Here is a 25,085-nt window from a genome sequence, read left to right as displayed (position 1 = left end):
TATTAGTCAGGGTCTTACGCAGAATATATCAGTCATACAAAGATTAGACTACTGGGGTTTTTTATGGGCCCCACTGGGTGCTGGGCCCCTAGAATTATCATCACCTTTCTCCCCTATATACGGCCCTGCTCTGAGGGCAAAATAACTTGTTTACCACGACTGGGACACTGGGATTACTCTGATTGGCTGGATTTTCCATTCAGGCTGCCGTACAAACATGGCGGCGCAAGATGGCGACACTCTCTAAAGCGAGACCCTTGCTATGCTGTATGTATATATAAAAGAAGAATGATAAGGCTAGGAAAACCAAACAATTTTTATTTTATAGCTATTATACACTTATACTAACATATTCATGGGTAGTATATTCAGATGTTGCCAATAAACCTGGTTAATTTTTACACACTGCACCTTTAAATGTTTTAGATCATCACAAATTTTAATATTGGACAAAAAATAACTTAAGTACATTTATTAAGGGAAAAAAGATATCCAAACCTACCTGGCCCTATGTGAAGAAGGCCTGGATGTGGATAGTGAAATTGAACGATTTAATGATTTAACAAGGGGGGGCAAGGTAGGTTTGGATAGCTTTTTTTGCCTTAATAAATGAAATCATCATAAAAAAAAATCATAAACTGCATTTTTTATTTGGGTTTCAAAAAGTCAAAGTATCTTTATTGTCCCAAAACAGGGAAAATGGGTTTTCAGCCAGGAAGATGCACAAACACAATACACAGATAACATCATGGGCAGATTAAAAGAACATATTGTAAGGATAAAATATGATTTAAAAAAAAAGTGATACACTGTATCTTCTAATTTCAAAATTTGTTTTATGATAGATAGATAGATAGATAGATAGATAGATAGATAGATAGATAGATAGATAGATAGATAGATAGATAGATAGATAGATAGATAGATAGATAGATAGATAGATAGATAGATAGCAGAAATGTGTCTTTGACAGGGCTCATCACTTTACATACACTCAATAAAAACACAGTAAGGCAATAAAAACATTTAACTGACAAATATGCAAACAAAAAAGTAAGAAATCAGGGAGGGGGCAGATACTTTCTCACACACACCAGTCCAAAGGAATGAGCTCAGACTGAAGTGCTCTCTCTTTGCCCCCCCCCCCCCCCCTCCTCCCCCCCTCAGGGAGTTTGCTTGGCGTGACCCCGAGCTGCCAGAGGTCATCCACATGCTGCAGCATCACTTCCCCTCGGTGCAGGCCAACGCCGCCGCCTACCTGCAGCACCTGTGTTACGGGGACAACAGGGTCAAGGTGGAGGTAAGGTGACTGGCTGCACGCTGCACGCCGCCGCGCCGCGCTGCCGCCTGGATAAAAATAACACGATGGGCGTCACCGTCGTGACTCCATCACTCAGCTGGAGGAAGCTGCTGCCAAGTGCTGCAGTGGGATATCAGGATACAGCCGCGGGAAAATGAAAAATTAAAGAGAGAGACCACCTTAAAAAGCATCGTAGCTCTACGTGTATGGCACTCAATTACCAACACAAACACAACATTTTACTTTATGAAACCTGAACCACATCATTTATAGGAAGATTATAAAAACCACATTGATGTTATCCCACCAAAACTGACTCAAAACAAAACAAAACTCATAAACTCAGGGCCGGCCCTAGGATGTTGGTGGCCCCCTAAACAAGGTTTTTGTTTGTGGCCCTGCACTCTAAGCGCAAACACCAAATCACTGGTTAAAACAGAATACAGACGTGTTTATGCCTCTGAGGTTTGAGGCCATTTTCTAGACTTTTACATATTTTCTTAAATGTATCTTTTTAAGATACTTGCAGATGTAACAATACTCAAGTGTTTTATGTCTAAATATTAGAACCTCCGCTGTAAGCACACTGAGGCCAGTTTGTCCTACAACACTGTAGAAAGAAATAATTTAGGCCAAATGCTGGAAATTTGAGGTCTGCTTTTTGAAAAATATCAAATCCCTTGTGAAAACATTCCTTCAGTCATGAGAATGAACTGTTTTGGTGCTTGAAATAGGATATGAATACAGTAATAGATACGTGTAGAAAACAAGTCTAAAATGACATTTTGTAAGATTGTTTTTTGAGCACAAATGTTGTCATTCTGCCGTTCTATTTTCACCAAATGTCTCAAATGTGAGATAAAAGAAGCTGAATATTGACTTCACATTACATATAAAGCTCATAGCTGCACGTGCAGACCTCAGGATGTTTAAATGACTTGATGAACCCCGGTACCTTTCTGATCATGTGGCCCCCCACCTAACGGCTGTGGCCCTAAACAACCGCATAGAGGGTTTATGCCAGCGACCACCGGCCCTGCATAAACTCTTCCTTAGTTAAAATATTCATATTGTGTTGTTCAGGAATGAATATGAACATGATTTATTTGCATTATTCAAGGTCTGAAAGGACTTAATATTTTTTGTTATTTTGACAAGTTGTCATTTTCTGCCAATAAATGCTATAAATGACTATATTTTATTTCATTTTTGGAAGAAATGTTGTCAGTAGTTAATAGAATAAAACTAAAATGTCCATTTTACTCAACACATACCCAAAAATAATAAAATTTTGAAGTGGTCTCTTCATTTTTTCCACGGCTGTATATCTAATATATAGATGCATTCATTCAGTTTTTCCTCTGTGAGACAACAGCATGTCCTCAAAGCGGAGAAGACAGGGAGATGTTTTTTTAATGTGCTGTGTCAAATCCTATTGTATCTGCAGGCTCTGTCTGAGAGTGTGTTCTCAGCTTTCAGGGTTTGAAATTCGTCCCTTTCTTTTTTCTTTTTATTCTTTTTTGTTGAGATCTTTGCTGCCAATCTCGGAGCCAAAGCGCCATCTGCTCCAACTAAACTTTAAGTAACGCCGGTGCCAAATGTGCCGGCGCTGTCGACGCGCTCGAGCGCCGCATGCTCACTCTTTTGCTCTGCTTCCCGTGCAATAAATAACTCAACGACACAACGGTGCAGGCTTCACACGAGAGCCATTTCAGCGCCGTTTGGTGTGTTTGGTGATGAGCTTTTAATTAGCCTTTGAAGAGGCCTGGACACGCGCCTGCTCGTTTACCCAGAAACCAGCGTTTTCAGTGACGGTTTGAAGACAGAATCTGCTGCTCCCCTGAGACCTCGACTCAGAGTTACAGAGTTTTTTCTTTTAAATTGATTTAATTTTGACTTTTTTTTGTCAAAAAACATCATAAAACTCACTAAAACCTTCATCTTTTACATGTTTGACATTCAAATTCATAGTCACAAAATATTGTTATTGAAAATTGCTGCTTCTTTAGAGCCAAGATCTCAAAAAACACAGATTATTTTTTGTACAATACAGTAGCTGAGGTGCTATTGTCAAAAACTAAAATAATAGAAAAAGAAACAGATCAACAAAGGGCAGAAATAAGTAGAATAATTAATAAAAACAGGAGTAAATGAACAAAAGATTAAAAAAAAGCAAAATGTTAGAGATTTGTTGTCTTTCCAAACAGATCCTCTCAATGTGAAAATAACTGAACACTGCACTGAAGGTGACCTCCTGTGAATTTAAAGCATTAGAGTCAAAATACGATTTGTCACGGTGACACTTATCCCTTTGAATTTGAAAGACATAAATCCAAAACTCACTCCGTCTGCACGGAAAACACATTTTTTTCATTCCTCTTTCATGATTAAATTTCTTTTCTGTGATCTGAAACTGGAGGAGAGAAAGCGTGTCAGTCTGTCTGCGGCGTTTGGTCGTCGGCCAATAGCGGCTGACCAGGAAGGACGAGCCCCCGCTCAAAGCTCCTCACACAGAAACGCTTCAGTAATTGAGAGGAAAGAGTCGTTAGACACAACTTTGATTTGCAAATTCTTTCACACGGACTTCAGTAACTTCAATGCAACGTTGATGAAGTCAGACTTTCTGCAGTAAAGAGGAACTCACCACTCTGTGCCAGGGCCGTTGCTAGGAATTCTGGGCCCCCTTAAAGAATACTAAAGTGGGCCCCTCCCCCTAACTTTTCTTTTTTTTCCCTTATGTACGTTCCTGTAACGTATGTATTATCGTTTTTTATTTAGCCTTCTTTGTTTTGATGCTAATGCAGCATTACACTGCAAAAACTCAAGTATCTTAGCAAGAATATTTGTCTTATTTCTGGTCAAAATGTCATTTCTAGTCAAAACAAATCTCATTATACTTAAAAAAAGACACATCATATTAAAAGTAGCTTGTTTTTAGACACTTTTTACTTCTTTCAAGCAGATTTTCACTTGGAATAAGTAGAAAAAATCTGATAGTGGAGGAAGTTTTTCTTTCTTATTACAAGCACAAAAAACTTACTTTCACTGGCAGATTTGTCTATTTATTGTGAATTTAAGTGAAAATGATCTAAAAACAAGTTAATTTTTAGGTGATGAGTCTTATTTTAAGTGGAAAGAGATTAGTTTTGACTAGAAATGAGGCATTTGGACAAGAAATAAGACAAATATTCTTGGAAAGATGTTGAGTTTTTACAGTGTACTATGAGTATTAGTCAGGGTCTTACGCAGAATAAATCAGTCATACAAAGATTAGACTACTGGGGTTTTTTATGGGCCCCACTGGGCGCTGGGCCCCTAGAATTATCATCACCTTTCTCCCCTATACAACGGCCCTGGCTCTGTGCTTCACCTCTGTCGCTGCAGGTGTGTCACCTGGGAGGGATCCAGCACCTGGTGGATCTGCTGGATCACAAGGCGTCGGAGGTTCAGAAGAGCGCCTGCGGGGCCCTGAGGAACCTGGTGTACAGCAAAGCCACCGACAACAACAAGGTGGCGCTGAGGAACTGCGGCGGCGTCCCCGCGCTGCTGCGCCTCCTCAGGAAGACGACCGACAACGAAGTCCGAGAGCTGGTCACCGGTACGTCCAGGCATCATCACCCTGTTTCCTATCACCATCAGATATTTGCAATTGTTTAAAGGGATAGTTCAACATTTTTGCAAATTCGCCTATTGCCATAATCCCTATAGTCGTAGCAGTAGGTTCATTACCTTTAATTATCGGTGCATGTTGTTTTGAGATCAGCGGGGCAGAGACGTGAGCTGCTCAGTGAACACAATGGAGGTGAATGGTACAGGTCCACTGTCCCTCATCAAACTCATCAAATACACAATCCAACAACTCCAAAACCTCTCATGTATAATTATGTAACATTACGACACATGAAGCAAATATTCGGAACTACATGAGCTTTTGAAATCACTCCGCCCAGCAGCCGTGTCTGGAATGTAGTCCCAGCTGCATTTGCCTCGAAAACAACTCAATCTCATAGACAACTTGTCCACCAGAGTGTTTAGGAGTTGTTGGATTGTGTATTTGATGAGTTTTGAGGGACAGGGGACCTGTACCATTCACCTCCATTGTGTTCACTGAGCAGCTCACGTCTCTGTCCCGCTGATCTCAAAACAACATGCACCGATAATTAAAGGTAATGAACCTACTGCTATGCCTATAGGGATTATGGCAATAGGCGAATTTGCCAAAATGTTGAGCTATCCCTTTAAGCTAGAGAGTCAAAGAGAAAACCCGAGAAAAGAGAAATAAAACAATTATAAAGAACTCAGAGAGAGAGATCTGCTGCCAAAGCTGCACAACAGTGTGAATTAGTGTAATAATAGACAAGTGGAGACAGTTTGTATGTGTACATTATGTATGTACAGATACATATACATATGTCAAGTACGTGGAGGATGATTCTCGTCGTTTTTATTTCTAAATAAATGCACTTAAAAGCAGCATCCACGTTGTCCAAAACAGTCACCAAAAGCAAAAAACGTGACACATCAGAAGCCCGCTGTGTTGTGTGTGTGGGCGTTTGCCTGCTAGCGAGGTTGGTTGGCGTCCTGGCGTCCTGGCGTCCTGGCGTCCTGGCCGGGGGGCCGGGCGGGCGGCCGGGCGGGCGGGCGGCTCTCTGGCTGAGTGTCGCCGTGCGTCGCCTCTGACTCGCTTGGAAGTGTATTAATCTGTGTATCGGCTGTTCTGTGGGAGGTGAGAGCGGCTGCGGCTTAAACACTCGGCGCGCGGTGTTGACAGAGCAGATCTCGGCACAGTCCTCGGGACAGATGCTAAGATAATGTGCTTTGGAAACAGCCACGCCACACACATACTGTTTGATACCAGGAGATATGAAGCTGTTAGACAAGAAACAACACAGGAGAGACAGAGGCCTGATCCTGATCTGAGGCTGACGGAAAGAGTTTGGTTCCTCTGACCGACCGAATCCTCTCATAAAGAATCCTCCTTCACACTCAGAAATACATCTCTGTTCAGAGATAAGGCATAAACAAAAACACAAAGACTTGAGCACCTCGCATCTTTTTTTTCTTCTTGGCCCCGGCGAGGAGCTCCTTCCCTTTCTGCCTGGAGAGCATGAAGTGTTTCCTTTTTTAGTGCAACAGCAGAGCTTTATATCCATTTCTGAACATGTTGGTCACATGTTCAAGCCCAGTTTGAGTCGGAGTGAAGGATCGGTGCTGAAATATCTTTGTATTCAGAGGAGAGAAGACATTTAAAGGAGCAAATAAGTGCAGATACACTGAAACAAAGAGATGTTTCCCTCTTTTTTTTAATTCATGCAAAGCTCTGCAGTCATAGGAGAGGTCATCATTCAGTGATTTGCGATATCACTGATTTTCAATCTGATCCAATACCAAGTATAACCAAAGGTGGATTGCCGATACCAATACCGATACATTTTACAAAAGCTTCATGTGTGAAGAAGGGGAAACAAAGAAATAGACCGTTTTGAATTATAGTTATGCAATGACAGTAAAGAATTTGAATTGTCAGTGGCAATAAACACTGAAAAGTAGACATAATGCAGGGGTGTAACCATGGTATTAGGGGGGCGGGGGGTCCAAATGAGAGCCCTTCCCCAGAAGTGCATTTGCCACAATTCTATGATATTAAAGCAGAAGTAAGTGATATATTTGTGTTAATATAAGTCTTAAATAGTTATATCTTCCGACAGCAATCACTTACATAGAGTGTTTGGTCTGAAACACGGGTCTGTCAGTCACTCTGCTCTGCTCTGAGCCGAGGAGAAAACATTTATCGTATCCTACAGTTTTTATCCAATGAGGAGAGAGAACGGCATGCAGGGCTGTGTGTGCAGCCAAGGGACGCCGTGAATGTGGTGACGTAGCGACGAGGACTGTTATGGTGCGTTCAAGGAAACTCGTAGACTCGTGTTTTTCCGTCCTGTGAAGTTGTATCAGTTTGATCTGGTACGAGTTCACGGGTCGGAAGTTACGAGTGGCCGTTATAGTGACTTTCACAGGTAAAACAGGTCGGAAAAACACGAGTGGGTTGCCTGGAACGCTACAAAGTCGTAAGTTGTGACTTGAAGCTGTAATTTACGGTTTCAAAAGCCTGCCTGGAACGCAGCATTAGCGAAAACGACCGGATCACTCACTTCTGCTTTAATATATGAAAATGTGTTTCTAATTTAGTTTCAAGGATTACATTGACCGCTTGACTTAACATTTAAAGGAATAGTCTGCATTTTCTCTGAGATAGAATCAAATAAATCACAGATTGTCTTTTTCTTTGTATATTATTATATATTAGAAACACTTTCTTTCAATAATAACATCCAAACTTTTATCCTCCTACTTTCATTAGGTCTAGGAATTGAGCTGTATGTGTGTGTGTGTGTGTGTGTGTGTGTGGGGAAAGGGCGCACTGATTTACACAACCGTAATTCACAGAAGCAGATGTAGCCCCTTCCAACTCAGTGGGAAACAGGAATAACTGTCGACTGTGAGATGAGAACAGTTGTTTTTTTCGAGGTAAATTCATGCAAAACAGCTGATGCACGTTCCCGTCGGGGGCAGTTTTTCATCAAGCAGTCTCTGCATTTGCCTCGGAAGCAACTCTGTCTCGTAGCGTTCTGTTATTATCTCATAGCGTGGTGAATGTGCAGGTCACAACTTGTCCACCAGAGCGTTTTGGAGTTGTTGGATTGTGTATTTGATGAGTTTGATGAAGGAAACCAAGAAATCCCATGAGCCTCCGTAGCGTAGCTCTGAGCAGCTCGCCGCTCTGCTCCGCCGTTCTAAAAATAGCTTGCACCGACAATTACGAACCTACTCCTAAAGACTATATTGATTATGGCAATGGGCCAATTTGCCAAAATGTATGAACTATCCCTTTAACCACAAATTAGTGCAGACTGATGATAGTATTGTACCTTATTATGAGTATTGATAGTCTAACATCTGAAACGAACCCTTCTAGTGCCGTTATGTATCTTATCTATCTATCTATCTATCTATCTATCTATCTATCTATCTATCTATCTATCTATCTATCTATCTATCTATCTATCTATCTATCTATCTATCTATCTATCTATCTATCTATCTATCTATCTATCTATCTATCATCTATCTATATATCTATCTATCTATCTATCTATCATCTATCTATCTATCTATCTATCTATCTATCTATCTATCTATCTATCTATCTATCTATCTATCTATCTATCTATCTATCTATCTATCTATCATCTATCTATATATCTATCTATCATCTATCTATCTATCTATCTATCTATCTATCTATCGTTCTATCTATCTATCTATCTATCTATCTATCTATCGTTCTATCTATCTATCTATCTATCTATCTATCTATCTATCTATCTATCTATCTATCTATCTATCTATCTATCTATCTATCTATCTATCTATCTATCTATCTATCTATCTATCTACCTACCTATCTATCTATCTATCTATCTATCTATCTATCTATCTATCTATCTATCTATCTATCTATCTATCTATCTATCTATCTATCTATCTATCTATCTATCTATCTATCTATCTATCTCATCCACCTTGCAGGCGTCCTGTGGAACCTGTCGTCGTGCGACGCGGTGAAGATGACCATCATCCGCGACGCCCTCGCCACGCTGACCAACACCATCGTCATCCCCCACTCGGGCTGGAGCAGCGTCTCGCACCGCGAAGAGCACAAGATCAAGTTCCAGACGTCGCTGCTGCTGCGCAACACCACCGGCTGCCTGAGGTGAGGAGCGAATCAAACGCACCCCTCACTAGTTGGGTTTCCATCCACCTTTTCTTACGCGCATTTTGTGAAAATGCGCATAAATACTTGAATGGAAACGCCAGAAATTCGAATAAAGGCAGTAAATGCGCATAAAAGTTTATACGCTTGGAGGGGGTGGATTTGTCAGCGTATCGAATAAAGGAAATGCGAGTTTTTGTGATGGAAACAGATTATGCCAATTGAGGCAGAGTTTGTGGGTGAAGCTGCTGGACTTCAACCAGCGACGTTCAAACAAATGGAGAACGACGCCCCGGTCTCCCAGCTCTCGTCTCTGCACCCCGCGACACAAACGCGCTCCGTAACCCATAATCTTTTGTTTATGACGGTTAAGACTACACAAACACACGCCGTAACATCGTTATGTAACTTATTGATTTTTCACCGGCTTCGTATGTAAACAGATGCACATGGGCAAGAGGAGCATAACCAAAACAGCGGAAAAGCAAGCGGACTGTCACAGTTCCCTACTGTCTTTCTGTGTAAATATCTCATGTTACAACATGAAAACCTGCATCTTATATTCAAGTGCGGCCTATATATGTATTTTCTTTTAAAATGTAGCTGGTGCAGCTTATACAGGTGCGTCTATAGTCCGGAAAGTACGTAAATTGTCCATGATGTTGAGTGTCAGCTGAGTGTCAACTGTTGGATACATTCACGCTCTCTTATGACGTAATCTCACGGTGCACCACTCCTCCTAATCGCAAAACACTAATGAATGGAAACGGGCATAAATTCGCTTTGCTTTTTGCGCATTTTCACAAAATCCGCTTTTAAATTCGATAGGACTTGGATGGAAACCCAGTTACTGATTAGCCCCCTTATATGATGTAAAAGTCTTCAGATATACAACATTTAAAAAAAAAAACAACATCACTGCTGTTATTATTGTAATTATTTATCAAAGCACGTTATATCTTTTGATGAGAAGGCTTATGCATATTAATCACCGCCCGTCTCTACAGTCAGATCTGTCCCAAACAGATAGAAATCCCTCCTCGTCTCTTAATGGAAATAGATTGAGCAAAGTCCCGCGCCTTCCTGAGCCTGTTGAGTTGGCGGGCGTGCCGTCGGCTCATTAAATCGATTCTCGCTTTGAAATGCAACGATGACTTTTGGATTTATTGGTCGTCGGCGCTGCAGTTTTTCTGTCCGCGCTTCATCTTAATGATTCTGTAAAAACCACAGCCCATAATGACTCGTTGTATAATCTGTCAATAAGAGGCTCTTGTAACGGAGAGGAGGCGAGGAGGACGAGTGATGTGTGTGTTTGTCGGAGTCAAAGCTCAGGTTTATGAATTTAAATACACTTCTTCAAAGAGAATCTCAGGAAACTTTTGTAAATAACAGGAAGAATCACACAGCGATAGATGTTTCTGTCCACAACTTTGCTGGAATGATCCATTTTTCAGATGTTTTCCATGAAACATGATGCACTTCTGTCTGTACTGTGGCTTTACTTGAAATCTTTCAGCCGTGCAGCTCTGCAGCGATCGCTCGGTCACAGCTTCTGAATTAAACCCGCTGAGCTGCGGACGTCATTGTTCAGTGTCGGGAGCCAATCAGGCCCAGGCCCAGGTGTGTTTCCTGAAATAGTCTGTGACCGAGACGAGCTGTCTCTGCAAAACCCAAAAACTTTTGATTTTTAACAAACTAAATCAAATTTGAACAACTTTATTGCACGTGTTTGCCGCACAGCGTCGGGCTCGTCCATCTCTACCAGCAGCAGCAGCTTTAAAAACATCGTCTCTGTGCACACAGCCTCGAGCGTTCCTCTCCAGCCGAGCCTTTACTGTAGATTGATGGTATAGAAAGAAATGCATTGTGGGAGCTGGGGCTGCTGTTGTGCAGTCTTCTCATGTCAGCTTCTCCATTAGCAGCAGCTGAAGGTTCCTATTGGAGGAGCATCCGCCTCCTTTACTGTATCCAGGCAGGTTTGAAGCCACCCTGTGGGGGAATCCACACACTGCACCTCCAGTCTCAGCTCATGTGTGGCTTCTATGTGTGTGTGTGTGTGTGTGTGTCATGTGCATGTGCATGTGTGTGTGTGTGTGTGTGTGTGTTAGGAACCTGAGCTCAGCAGGGGAGGAGGCGAGGAGTCAGCTGCGTTGCTGCGAAGGCCTGATTGACTCACTGCTCCACGTCCTCAAAGCCTGCGTCAACACCTCCGACTACGACAGCAAGGTGCTGCACACACACACACACACACACGCACGCACACACACACACACACACACACACACACACACACACACACACACACACACACACACACACACACACACACACACACACACACACACACACACACACACACACACACACACACTCACACACATATGCTGCTATTCAGTGGAGACTTTACACCTAAACCTCTGCCACGTTCTCCACCCTGAAATATGATAAATGTAGTTAAGTCCCCAATAATGTGCCATAAGCCTTTGAGTTGTAGTTTAATGAGATTCCACAGGGAAGGAGTCAGTTTGTATTAATTGTTAATCTTTATATGATTATCTAGAGGCTGTTTCTTTAAGTTAAATGTATCATTCATTTCATTTCATTTCATTTATTGGATCTCCATTGGATCTCTATTCTTCCTGGAGTCCAAACATTAATTCCAAATTGTCTGTTATATTCTTCCAAGTCCATCAAGGAAACAACAAAACAAAAACAGCTAATACAGTCACAACACATAGATACAATCATACAGTATAACACAAGACATTAAGAATCCAGAAATATATACATGCAAGGGTAAAACAATATAGCAAAACATACAAACAGATGCCAAAATAGTAAGAGAATTGAAGCTGAGTGTCATAAAGTGCAGATTTGTGGTTGGAAATGTGATTTTATTTCAGTTTTATTCATGTCTGACAAATGTTTCACCATGACAACAGTGTTTTTTATATCACGCAGGTTCAACGTCACACAATAAATAACAAACTCTACAGGTTAGAAAAGATTTCATAAGAGAAAACCTATTTTTATTGATTGACCGGTCATTTGAAACATCCAAACAAACAACAAATGAAAGGTAATATTCTGTTTCCTATGTGATTGATTGTGTTGACTCTATTTGCTCTCCTCTAGCGCCACCCTCAGGCTCAAAGAGATGATGTTGTTGATGTTTCTCCTCAGATCGTGGAGAACAGCGTGTGCACCCTGAGGAACCTCTCGTACCGGCTGGAGGTGGAGATGCCCTCCTCCCGTCTCCTCAGCAACCAGGAGTTGGACACGCTGCTGGGCTTCTCCTTCCCGACCAAGGAGCTGGACTACCTCTGCTGGGGGAAGAGGAGGCGGGGCAGGAAGCGGGGCGGTTGGCCCGACGACAAGGTACAGGGTTCTTACGGATCCTTAAAAAGTCTTAAAAGGCATTGAATTCATTAATCTAAAAACAAGGCCTTAATTGGCATTAAAATGTCTTAAATCAATTTTTCAAAAGTCTTAAAAATGTTAACACATGGTAAGTGGTATTTTATGGTTGTAATTAGTCTCAAATCTCAAAATAATTGGTAACAATCCGACATAGAGAAGTTAGTGGCGGCCGTCAACGCTAAATTTCTCACCGCCTCCAGCTCCCGAGTCAGTGTTTTGTTTTTTTTTCTGACTTTTTATGCATTTATTTTGAAAGGACAGCTGGAAAGAGACACAATCCAATGTTCATGTAGCAGTCACTTTACTTTGGATCACATAGGAAAGTGGGTAAAATTGTCCCTAACCCTATGTAATTGATGTGGTGTTTTTTTTTTCTTTTTTCTGCATTTGTGTTTATTATGAATCGATCTTAAATTTAATTTCAAGTGGCTTTAAAAAAGAACTCGGAATTCACTAATGGATGAATAAATGCGATTACATACATCCTGAAAGGCGCCGTTAATCGAGTTTTCACAAGAACAGCTCTAGTTGTTCAACATTTTTGCAAATTCGCCTATTGTCATAATCCCTATAGTCATAGCAGTAGGTTCATTACCTTTAATTATCGGTGCATGTTGTTTTGAGATCAGCGGGGCAGAGACGTGAGCTGCTCAGAGAACACAATGGAGGTGAATGGTACAGGTCCCCTGTCCCTCAAAACCCATCAAATACACAATCCAACAACTCCAAAACACTCGCACATTTACAACGCTATGAAATAATCATGTATAATTATGTAACATTACAACACATGAAGCAAATATTCGGAACTACTTGAGCTTTTGAAATCACTCCGCCCAGCAGCCAAGTCAGGAATGTAGTTCCGGCTACGCATTTGCCTCGAAAACAACTCCATCTCGTAGACAACTTCTGGTTTTGGAGTTGCTGGATTGTGTATTTGATGAGTTTGATGAGGGACAGTCAGGGGACCTGTACCATTCACCTCCATTGTATTCACTGAGCAGCTCGCGTCTCTGCCCCGCTGATCTCAAAACAACATGCACCGATAATTAAAGGTAATGAACCTAGTCCTTTGACTAATAGGATTATGGCAACAGGCGAATATGCCAAAATGTTGAACTATCCCTTTAAGCCAGAGAGTCAAAGAGAAAACCCGAGAAAAGAGAAATAAAACAATTATAAAGAACTTCTCCTTCCCGACCAAGGAGCTGGACTACCTCTGCTGGGGGAAGAGGAGGCGGGGCAGGAAGCGGGGCGACAAGGTAAACGGAGAGACGCGGAGGGGTGAGGAGGGGCTGGGCTTCCTGAGAGGTGATCGAGGTCAGGGGAGCGGAGCGGCGCAGGTCCGTTTTAGAATAATTAGAGAGAATTAGAAGAAGAACCTAGTTTTACAACCAGAGGGTACTTGGAATTCACTAATGGATGAATAAATGCGATTACATACATCCTGAAAGGCGCCGTTAATCGAGTTTTCACAAGAACAGCTCTAGTTGTTGGAGTTGATTAAATGAATGTGACCTAGATCCTGAAACAAAACAGCTCTTGAGTCAATGAGCCACCTTCGTTAAAGGTCTGACGGTGCTGTAACAATCTCCCGCAGTGGGACGACGTGGGGCCCATCCCGGGCTTCTCCCAGCCGCTGAGAGGGGCCGAGCTGCTGTGGCACCCCATGGTGGTGAAGCCGTACCTCAACCTGCTGGCCGAGAGCTCCAACCCCGCCACGCTGGAGGGGGCCGCCGGCTCGCTGCAGAACCTCTCGGCCGGAAACTGGAAGGTAGGTAGAGACCCCCTAAACCAAAAATAGATTATTTTTTTTAATTATTAAAGCAGAAGTAAGCGATCTGGTCGTTTTGGCTAACTCCGATGGAGTTAGCAGTCCCCGCCCTCGTCCCTACGTCACCACATTCACGCGCATCCCTTGGCTGCACACACAGAGGACTGCCCCTTTATGCCGTTCTCTGTCTTATTTCTTGTCAAAATGTCTCATTTCTAGTCAAAACTAATCTCTCTCCACTTAAAATAAGACTCATCACCTAAAAATTAACTTGTTTTTAGATCATTTTCACTTGTTTCAAACTAATTCTCACTTGAAATAAGTAGAAAAATCTGCCAATGAAAGCAAGTTTTTTGTGCTTGTAATAAGAAAGAAAAACTTGATCCACTGGCAGATTTTTCTACTTATTTCAAGTGAAAATCTGCTTGAAAGAAGTAAAAAGTGTCTAAAAACAACCTGCTTTTTATGTGATGAGTCTTATTTTAAGTAGAATGAGATTTGTTTTGACTAGAAATTAAATTTTTGACTAGAAATAAGACAAATATTCTTGGTAAGATACTTGAGTTTTTGCAGAAAGTTTTCTCCTGGGCTCAGAGCAGAGCAGAGTGACTGACAGACCCGTGTTTCGGACCAAACACTCTATGTAAGTGATTGCTGTCGGAAGATACAACTATTTAAGACTTATATTAACACAAACATTCCGCTTACTTCTGCTTTAACTTGTCAATGTCGTGTTTGCATATGCATGAATATTCATAGAACCTGGATTTTTCAATGAGGGAGAAAAAGTAGACATGTTTTTAGCCTCTTTAAGAGTTTTTTTTTTAACAGCTTTTTTGTGGGAAAGCAATTTTAATCAAAAAATAGTCATAGCAGAGCATTTTTACAAATTTTAAATTGCCTCTTTAGGGGGACTTTAACACAGATTTTTAGTTTTAGTTTTAGTTTTATTATGGATCCCCATTAGTCCTCACCTTGGTAAGGACTATTCTTCCTGGGGCCATTCTAAAAATAGCTTACACCGACAATTAGGTAAGGTGTCAAAATCTAAAATCTAAATCTAGAGGCTTTACGTGGATGATTGTGTGTGTGTGTGTGTGTGTGTGTGCAGTTTTCGGCCTACATCCGAGCGGCGGTGCGGAAGGAGAAAGGTCTGCCCATCCTGGTGGAGCTGCTGAGGATGGACAACGACCGGGTGGTCTGCTCCGTGGCAACAGCGCTCCGCAACATGGCGCTGGACGGACGCAACAAGGAGCTGATAGGTCCAAACGCTCACACACACCAAGATTATTATAGTTTTACATTTTTACATTTTTATGTAGTTTTCTTTTTTATTTCAGTTTAGTTTTAGTTATTTCCAGTTTACTAAATCATTTTTTCACTGCTAGTTTTAGTTCTAGTCTATAATAACCCTGCATCACACATACACACAACAGGGTTAACAGATTGATCCCAGCTCAGCTGAGAAACTCAAACTGCGAAAAGATCCTCTTCACACTTCAGTCAGAAACATCAACAGCTTGTTTTTGAAACAGGTTTTTTTCCTATGAGACCACAGACAGAGTGACATGCATCACACTCAGCTCTGACATGGTGACAACACATCGCCCTCTTGTGGACAACAGCTGTGTGGCAAAGCAGGGAGTCACTGAGCTTCCATGCAAAACAAACTAACAAAAGCAACACAATCTCTACTAATCTTAAACTTAAAGGGATAGTAAAAAAATTTTTAAAGTGGGGTTGTATGATCTACAAATAGCCCCTAAGTACTTTAATTGCAGTAGAAGACTCTCTGCACTCCTCCCGTTAGCAACGCCAGCCCATAATAGCCCTGCCCAGAGATTAACAACATACAGTGTTGTGAACAGACCCAAAGAAACGGCCTATTTTCACGGCCTAAAAGAGGTTTTACCTGAAAAAAAAACACACAGTTCCATTGTTCGCTATAATATAATTTTTTCCAGCCCTTCAAAGTGCAGGAAAAACACCGTTTTTATTTGGACCTAACCAACTCACGTATCCCTCCGCCCAGGGTTAGCGCCTGCCGATCAGCAGTTGGTTAGGTCCAAATAAAAACTGTGTTTTTCCTGCACTTTGAAGGGCTGGAAAAAATTATATTATAGCGAACAATGGAACTGTGTGTTTTTTTTTTCAGGTAAAACCTCTTTTAGGCCGTGAAAATAGGCCGTTTCTTTGGGTCTGTTCACAACACTGTATGTTGTTAATCTCTGGGCAGGGCTATTATGGGCTGGCGTTGCTAACGGGAGGAGTGCAGAGAGTCTTCTACTGCAATTAAAGTACTTAGGGGCTATTTGTAGATCATACAACCCCACTTAAAAAAAATGCTTCTATCCCTTTAAAATATCTCTGTCTGTTTTATTCTCTCCTCCTGTAGGAAAGTACGCCATGCGGGACCTGGTGAACCGGTTGCCCGGCAACAGTCCCACCGTGCTGTCGGACGACACCGTAGCATCCGTCTGCTGCACGCTGCACGAGGTCACCAGCCGCAACATGGAGAACGCCAAAGCTTTAGCCGACAGCGGCGGCATCGAGAAGCTGGTGAACATCAGCAAAGGACGAGGGAAAGGGTACGAGACTGCAGGAGAAACTTAAAGGGATAGTTCTACATTTTGGCAAATTGGCCCATTGCCATTATCCCTATAGTTTTTGTTACCTTTAATTGTCGGTGCAAGCTGTTTTTAGAACGGCAGAGCAGAGCCGCGAGCTGCTCAGAGCTACAAAACAACTCTGTCTGGTAACGTTGTGTTATTATCTCATAGCGTGGTGAATGTGCAGGTCACAACTTGTCCACCAGAGCGTTGTGGAGTTGTTGGATTGTGTATTTGATGAGTTTGATGAGGGAAACCAAGAAATCCCATTAGCCTCCATAGCGTAGCTCTGAGCAGCTCACGGCTCTGCTCTGCCATTCTAAAAATAGCTTGCACCGACAATTAAAGGTAACAAACCTACTGCTATGACTATAGGGATTATGGCAATGGGCCAATTTGCCAAAATGTTGAACTATCCCTTTAACGTTGGGGTTGACAGTGAATTTCTAAATCTTTCACTCATCGCTGTGACAACTTTGTGCTGCAGGTATTCGATGAAGGTGGTGAAGGCGGCGGCTCAGGTGCTGAACACGCTGTGGCAGTACCGGGAGCTGAGGAGCCTCTACAAACAGGTCAGACCCAGCAGCAGATACCGTATGTGAAGCCCAGTCCGTTTATTCATCTGCACCACATTGTGGGAACTCTGCAAAGCAATTACAGAGTGAGATTTGTCCCAGAATCATTTCTGCAAAGCTTTGCAAAAACATTAAAGAGGCTGCACGACACAGATTCATGTAAACACGGTGTTGGAGTCGACTGTTCACAAGAAGCTCTGGTGAAATAATACAGATTTTCTTACTCATTAAAAAAATAACTAAATATTTAATCTTTGGTGCAGGATGGATGGAACTACACCCACTTCGTCACCCCCGTCTCCACCCTGGAGCGAGACCGCTACCGCTCACAGCCCACCCTGCCCACCAGCCCTCTGCAGATGTCCCCCGTCATCCAATCAGGTGAGAGATCGGACTCGGAGCGAGGCCAGAGAGCTGGCAGCAGAGTATAAATCTGTCCCCGGAGATGTTTTGATGTTGTCGTCGTTGTTTCAACTCAGGTGGCAGCGCCACGTCGTCACCGGCGATGCTGGGGATAAGAGGACACGGCTCCAACTATCAGAGGGCGCAGTCATCTATGCAACTCGACACCTACTACGGAGACAACAGTTTACACAAACAGCAGTACACAGGTGTGTGTTGGTGTCTCTGTCCAGCCTCCTTCTTTATGTGTCTTTATGCTCATGTTTCTTCCCATCTCTCTCCTGAACTCTCCACCTCAGGGTCTGAGAAGAAAACTCCGTATTTCATTGGGACGTATTCTTCCCAGTCAGGGGAGGACTTGAGAAGGTCCCAGGTGAGAACTGGTTTTAGTTGCATTAAAGTTTACTTTAGTTTAGGTTATTTATTTGTTTCATTCATTGAAAAAAAAGAAAAGAAAAATAGTTCAACACAAGAATATAATGCAACTCCTGAATGAAAGTGGGCAGAAAGAAGGGAATAAGCTCCCTTCTTTCTGCCCCCTTGATGTTGTCTACCCCTTTTTTCAAGAAATCCTTTTACATATTACATAATATATGTATCAAAGCAAAGAAGAAGAAAAAAATAGAATAAAATAAATTAAAATAATGGCTGCAGACCAGCCATCTACTCACCATCCTAGTTAATTCCTACGTCTGAAACATTTTTTATATCATCTGTGAACTTCTATTTTTACAAATACTTACCACATGTATACATATGCAGATCAATATTACATATATATGTGTATAAAATATATGTTTATCTACTCTACCACGTCTCATACACATAGACATACATAAATATATACATAAATACACATACACACATATAAACATACATACATAAGAGAGATTGTTTCCTCCAGTGGCTCCAACCTGCCCTCTAGTGGATGATGAACATATTTGCAAACCATGGATGTGAATACAAAAATCAATACAAGTAAAGGTCCAGTGTGTAAAATGAGAGGAAAACAGTGACATCTAGCATTCTGACTCTATTATTTATCTATTAAATAATTCTATTCTTTGTTTATGAACGTTAAACTCTTGAAACGTGCTCTCTGGATGGCTGGATTTTTCATTCCGTGCAAACATGGCAGCGCAAGATGGCAACACTCTCTAAGCAAGACCCTTACTATATGTAGATATTAAGAAGAATTATAAGGCTATAAAAACCAAACAGATTTTATTTTATTGCGATTATGCACTTATACAAACATATTCATTGGTAGTATATTCAGATTTTGCCAATAAACCTTGACAAATATTACACACTGGACCTTCAAATCTCAATATTCTAAAATAAATAATGTGAAAGCCTGTGATCAGTCTTAGAACAACATTATTAGTCCTCAAGGCAGCTGCTTCTGCTGTTCCACCTGCATGCGGCAGGCATTCGGCATGCGTATGATACCAGGAAAAAACACCTAATTACTGGGAAAAAAAGAAGATTAAAAAGAAGGAGACTGTCTTTTGCATGCAGGGGGCCGCACATCTGTAACGAGCTAGATGAGAGCTTGAAGGTGGAGACGTCCATCTCCATTTTCAAGAAAAAGCTAAAAATTAAATTACTTAGTTTATATATATATATATAAGCTGCAACCACTGAACATCTGAACCATAGTAAATTGAATGTAAATTTAATTATCATCTGCTTTTTTATCTACATGTTATGAAAAGCTTCTGTTGGTACACTAGGCTTGGGGTCCACGTTGTCTAATGTCTGTTAATGTTTCATGTATTGTATTGTTAGTTTTGTACGTGCTTTATTGTTGTGTGTGTGTGTGTATTCATACTGTTAATGTTTCATGTGTATTGTAGTCTTGTATATGCTGTATTGTTTTGTGTCTGTGTTTGTTCAAGTTCAAGTTCAAACCTCTCGTGTGTCCCTCCCCCGTGCAGCATCCAGAGCCATTCTACGACGAGCCCGACAGGAAGAACTACAACAGCTACGGAATGTACCTGTCGTCCCCGCAGGGCTTCGGCGAGGACCAGTACGAGGACGAGCCGGTCCACCTCACCCCGTCCTCCCCCGACGGCTACGCCGGCCAGTCGCTGCAGTTCAAAGCCAACACCAACTACGTGGACTTCTACTCCACCACGCGGAGGCCTTCCACCCGGGCCAACAAGTTCACCGGCTCCCCTGACTCCTGGGTGTAACGGTGTGACGGAGGAGCCCACGCCGAGCTTTTTTCCCCCCGTGCGTGGTGGTGTGCGTGAGGTTCGCTGTGTGTGTGTGAAAAGGCCGAGGACGCATGTGAATGTGTGTGTGCAATCTGTGTTGAAAACTGTGCTGAATGAGCAGGGCTCGGTTTGTGTGACCTGCAAGCTTTTGACTTGGAGAAGAAGCCGTGTTCAATAATGCAGATAATCACCAACTATTCCTTTAAACGGACAGACAGAGCTCCAGCTGAAACCAATCTTGACTTGCCAGGCGGCGGAACAGGAATCAGATGAGGTTTTCAAGCATGTACCGAGATGCCAGGTAGGACAACGTTATCTGTGTTATTAGGAACGCCGACTGAGCAGAGAGATGGACGTAGTCAAAAGCTGCTCTGTGGGAAACAAAAGACCCGCCGGCCCCCGACTTCGCTGTTTACCAGAGTGTTTGTTAACGTCAACCGATTTCATTTTTCTCTGCAGTTAAAGTGTGCAGTGTGTTGGCTTTATAACATAAATATTGTTCGCCAGCATCGTCTTGAATGGGAGAGAAAAAGAAATTCCAGAAAGTGCGAATCCTGTATAGATGAAAAGAAAAAAAGAAGAAAAAAAGACACCACACTTGGGCCAAATGTTATTTACCAGTAATTCATGGCACCACACAGGATAAAAGTCTCTCTGAGGAGGATTTCTTAATATTATTTGAGGTTCGACAGAGAAACTGACTCTATAGGGAACCTTTAAAGACTCAGAGAGCCGAGGTCACGTCGCTGACCCTCTCATGTTTGGCCAAAAGTGCAGTATATCATAAAGTATGTGAAATATGTGACGAAAACATGTGAAAAATCTATTTGTACAGATACAATGGTTGAACCGTCCTGTTACATTGTTGTATTCAATATGTAGAACTTTATATGTGATTGTGTGAAGAAGATTTTTCTATTATTTATGATTATTTTTAATTAATTTCCTTGTGACCTGACCAAAATACCCATCTGTCTGTTCTGTCCAGCACTGATGATGATGATGATGATGATGACGACGACGATGTGCAATGTTACAGAGGGAAATATATGTATAGGGATTAAAGATTATATCATGATGACACCATGCCTTTAGTCTTATTTTGACCTGATAATAAAAAAAATGAAGAGATTCATCTGAGCATCAAGTGCAGGTGTGAGTCAGAGACAAAAAGACACAAATGGAACCAAAAAAACAAACATTTAAGCACCTTTACGCAAAATAAAAATACGTAAAAAGATGAAATGCCGAACATTAAATCCTGACGACACTCTGACATGTTGCACCAAAGAATATAAGATGATTTAAATGACACTTTAATTGCTTTTTATTTAACATCCTAACATAAAGTCAACACTGAAAAACTTTGAGTATTTAACTGAAAGTGACACTTTTTATTTCAAAGACAATGGATACAAATGTTTCCTCATGTCTGGTGTGTTTCAAAAAGAAAAAAGAAAAAGATATATATATATATATATATATAAAATTTAAATATAAACCTCTACCATTTCCATGCTTCTCGAAAATCATGTGATGTCATTGGTTCAATTTGATAATCTGTTATGTTTACACTGAGGAGAAAGCAATGATAAAGTTTACACATGCATGCATTTTTAAGATAACCCTATTTCTCTCCAACCTACAATAGCCTGTGTGTCAGTGCGAGAATTTAAATAAAGAGTTTGTCACCTCTAAATACTTTTATTTCTAACTATAGCCTAATCTTTATTTTGGCCTTTGTCAAGTGTCCATTGATGGGTTGTGTGTGTGTGTGTGGTCTTTTAGTGTTGTTAGAGTGCAGGAATCAGCAGGTCCATGATCAACTCCTCCTCCTCCTCTTCACCTCCAGGTGTCGCTGTCAAAGCTGCAGCAGCTTCCGCTTCACTTCCTGTCCAACAGACAACCCTGAAGATCTACTGGCCAAAAAGAATTAAACAGGAAAAAAAATATTACAATGGTATAGTGGTCTGTAGTGTAGCTATATATATTTAGTTATATATTTGAACTTTTTACTGGTTTAAATAGGCGATTTGTGTCCATAAAGAGTCATAAGGGAAAGTGGGAATGAGGGTGAGGACTGTCCATAAATAAATGTAACATGCTGTGTCTCTTTACTGGTATCATGACTCGTGACGGTCGTGACTGTGACTATACCCGCGGATCTCCGTTACACTTCTGTTAACGTGGGTTGTGGGGCAGTGAATGTGCTTGTTGAACTTGTGGAATCATTTTTATTCAGAATATAGTCAGATAATACTCTTGAAACATGTTGCAATCGATGCAGAAATACCACAGGATGCAGGGGAACCTCCACTATAGACCAGAGCGGCATTTTTATGCAAATGAGAATGACTGATGCATCCTGGGTAATTTAGGGGCAGCACCCGGCATTTTTACATTGCACCATAGACACTCAGTGGCTTTTTGTGTTTTGATGGAGCGTAGACTAACTAACAATCAATTTGAATGTTTAATTTTTTGTTTCTTTTGTAGCACTATGTCTCATAATTATTTTGACACCCCCTTTGAAACCCACCGTTCACGCTATCTTGAAAAATTCGCTTTTTTAATTTTTTTTTTTATTATTATTTTTTTAAACAACTCAATTTTTGCTTTACAAAATACATAAACAGTGCATAAAACCATATGAGCATCATATTAATAACAAATAGACGTGACAATAAAATAAAAAACATACATAAATAGAAATAAATAATAGTAAAAATAAATAAATAAAATAAAATAAAAAGGAGAAGAAAAAAAGTAAGACACACCAGGGGATATGAGCAATGGAAAGCGATAGATATAACATGTTATATCTATCGCTCTGATTTAGGAATGCCGGGCGCTGCCCCTAAATTACCCAGGATGCATCAGTCATTCTCATTTGCATACAAAAGCCGTTTACTTCCTGGGTTACTCAACGCGCGCTTCGAATCCTCGGCACTCGGCAAGGACCCAGCACTAGTGACAAGATGTCGGACGAGGGTAAATTGTTCGTCGGAGGCCTGAGCTTCGACACCAACGAGGACTCCCTGGCTGCGGCCTTCGGCGAGTACGGAACCATCGAAAAGGTGGATGTGATCCGAGACAAAGAGACGGGCAGATCCCGCGGCTTCGGCTTCGTGAAATACGACAACGCAGAAGACGCGAAGGACGCAATGGACGCCATGAACGGCAAGACCCTCGACGGCAGGTCCATCCGTGTGGATGAAGCAGGGAGGGGCGGCGGCGGCGGGCGCGGCGGCGGCAGAGGAGGAGGAGGTTTCGGATCAGGATCACGCGGCGGCGGCGGCGGCAGATTCGGTGGTTCCCGGGGCGGCGGATACAACGGAGACCGGGGCTACGGAGACCGAAGCTACGGCGACCGGAGCTACGGAGGTGGAGAGAGGAGCTATGGCGGCGGCGGAGAGAGGAGCTATGGCGGCGGTGGCGGCGGCGGCGGCTACAGGAGCGGAGGATACTCCTCTGGCGGCGGCGGCGGCGGCTACAGAGGAAACCGGGGACAGGGTGGATACGACGACTAAACATCCATCTCCCTGATCTTTAATTACAACACATCTATAATCTGACTAAATCCACAAGTCCCTATGTGGGGGCTCAATGACTCTCCACGTGGCTTTTCGTTGAACAGCCATCTATCACCATCGCTGTAGACTTTTTGTCCAGCACGTTAAAGTGTTTCCTCATTTAATTCCTTAGTTTTTGAGTTTTTTTTTTTTATATTGAAATATCCGATGGGGCTTGTTTGGTTTTCTTTTTTGTTCTCTTATTTCCCCTCTCAGTCTCTGTGACTCGCCTACCTCCTGTCAGGTTTTAAACTGAGTGAGGAAAGATCCATTTAGTCTAGAAAATACTTTTGGGGGGATGTTATGCTAAATTCCTGTGTGTTCAATTTCCCAAAAGAGTGAATTCCTTTCAGACTGGCGGGAGAAACCGAAGTGGCCGGCTGTTCATGAAGTTGCTAATTGCAGCATGCTACAGTCTGTCCAAGGTATCTTCTGTGCTCTGCTCAACATCTGCATTTTAAATGTGCTGTAAAATGGACTAATCTTGTTTAAGTGATCGAAAAATGTAACTTCGCTTCCCCAAAGTAATATCTCAACCGGGAACAGTTTTGTACTTTATGTTCTTTGTATGATCAACCTTTTTTTTTTCTTTGTTTGGCTTCATGGAGCCTATTAAACAGATTGTGGGGAAGAAAAAAAAAAGTCTACGAGAACTTCTGTAAGTGCGACAAAACTTTCACTAAACGTTTATGAAGAAGCTGTTGAAGCTGCAGAGACGTGATGGCGTAGAAAGAGAAGTTTGAATCCGCTCCGTGTGTCCATGGTAACAAAGACAGCAGCTAACGGCTAGCTGAGCAGCTAACGGCGAGCTCAGCAGCTAACGGCTAGCTCAGCCATGAGCTCAGCAGCTAACAGCTAGCTCAGCAGCTAACGGCTCGCTCAGCAGCTAACGGCTAGCTCAGCAGCTAACGGCTAGCTCAGCAGCTAACGGCGAGCTCAGCAGCTAACGGCGAGCTCAGCAGCTAACGGCTAGCTCAGCAGCTAACAGCTAACTCAGGGGTGTCAAACATGCGGCCCGTGGGCCAGAACCGGCCCTCAGGATGAATTTGTCAAGTGTGAAAATTTGAAATTTCACATTTTTATCAAGAAATTTCCGGTGGTTTATAATATGTTTTATAAAAGGATAGTTCAGTAACTGTAAACATCTTATTAATGTACTAAAACAGAGGAACATTTCAATTTTTTAAATATATTTAAAGGTTATTATGCTATTATTTTACTGGTCTGGTCCACTTGAGATTCAATTGTGCTGTTTGTGGCCCCTGAACTAAATTGAGTTTGACATCCCTGAGCTTACTGGTCTAGGCGGGTGCACCTTATCAGAGAAGGACTTTGACCTTATCTGGATGAAAACAAGTAGTGGCAGCTCTTCTGTCCAGCAATACACACTTGAAGCTTCACTTTTCATACAAACTAACGCGACTGCCACAGTTGTTA

General features: G+C 41.9%; 2 protein-coding genes across 4 annotated transcripts in view; both read left to right on the top strand.

Moving 5' to 3' along the window:
* LOC310998620 (plakophilin-4-like) overlaps window positions 1-20,647 on the top strand; it is a 70,667-nt gene extending 50,020 nt beyond the window's left edge. For all 3 annotated transcript variants that reach the window (XM_083988762.1, XM_083988761.1, XM_083988763.1), the window contains 13 exons: window positions 1,168-1,300; window positions 4,685-4,898; window positions 8,891-9,074; window positions 11,183-11,300; window positions 12,258-12,452; window positions 14,095-14,268; window positions 15,380-15,530; window positions 16,664-16,856; window positions 17,365-17,449; window positions 17,716-17,833; window positions 17,932-18,063; window positions 18,154-18,227; window positions 19,795-20,647. In XM_083988762.1, coding sequence (XP_083844888.1) covers window positions 1,168-1,300; window positions 4,685-4,898; window positions 8,891-9,074; window positions 11,183-11,300; window positions 12,258-12,452; window positions 14,095-14,268; window positions 15,380-15,530; window positions 16,664-16,856; window positions 17,365-17,449; window positions 17,716-17,833; window positions 17,932-18,063; window positions 18,154-18,227; window positions 19,795-20,052 — 2,029 coding nt within the window. In that variant the 3' untranslated portion in view covers window positions 20,053-20,647. The remainder of the gene's footprint in view (window positions 1-1,167; window positions 1,301-4,684; window positions 4,899-8,890; window positions 9,075-11,182; window positions 11,301-12,257; window positions 12,453-14,094; window positions 14,269-15,379; window positions 15,531-16,663; window positions 16,857-17,364; window positions 17,450-17,715; window positions 17,834-17,931; window positions 18,064-18,153; window positions 18,228-19,794) is intronic.
* Window positions 20,648-22,995: 2,348 nt separating this feature from the next.
* On the top strand, window positions 22,996-24,290 carry LOC310995706 (uncharacterized protein). Its single transcript, XM_083984830.1, has one exon. The coding sequence runs from the start codon at window positions 23,055-23,057 to the stop codon at window positions 23,604-23,606; it is 552 nt and encodes a 183-aa protein (XP_083840956.1). The 5' UTR covers window positions 22,996-23,054; the 3' UTR covers window positions 23,607-24,290.
* Window positions 24,291-25,085: the final 795 nt, after the last annotated feature.

Source organism: Trachurus trachurus, assembly GCF_905171665.1.
Source record: "Trachurus trachurus genome assembly, chromosome: 2".
NCBI lineage: Eukaryota > Metazoa > Chordata > Actinopteri > Carangiformes > Carangidae > Trachurus > Trachurus trachurus.
The sequence above is the reverse complement of the archived record's forward strand: the minus strand, read 5'-3'. Positions and strand labels throughout refer to the sequence as shown.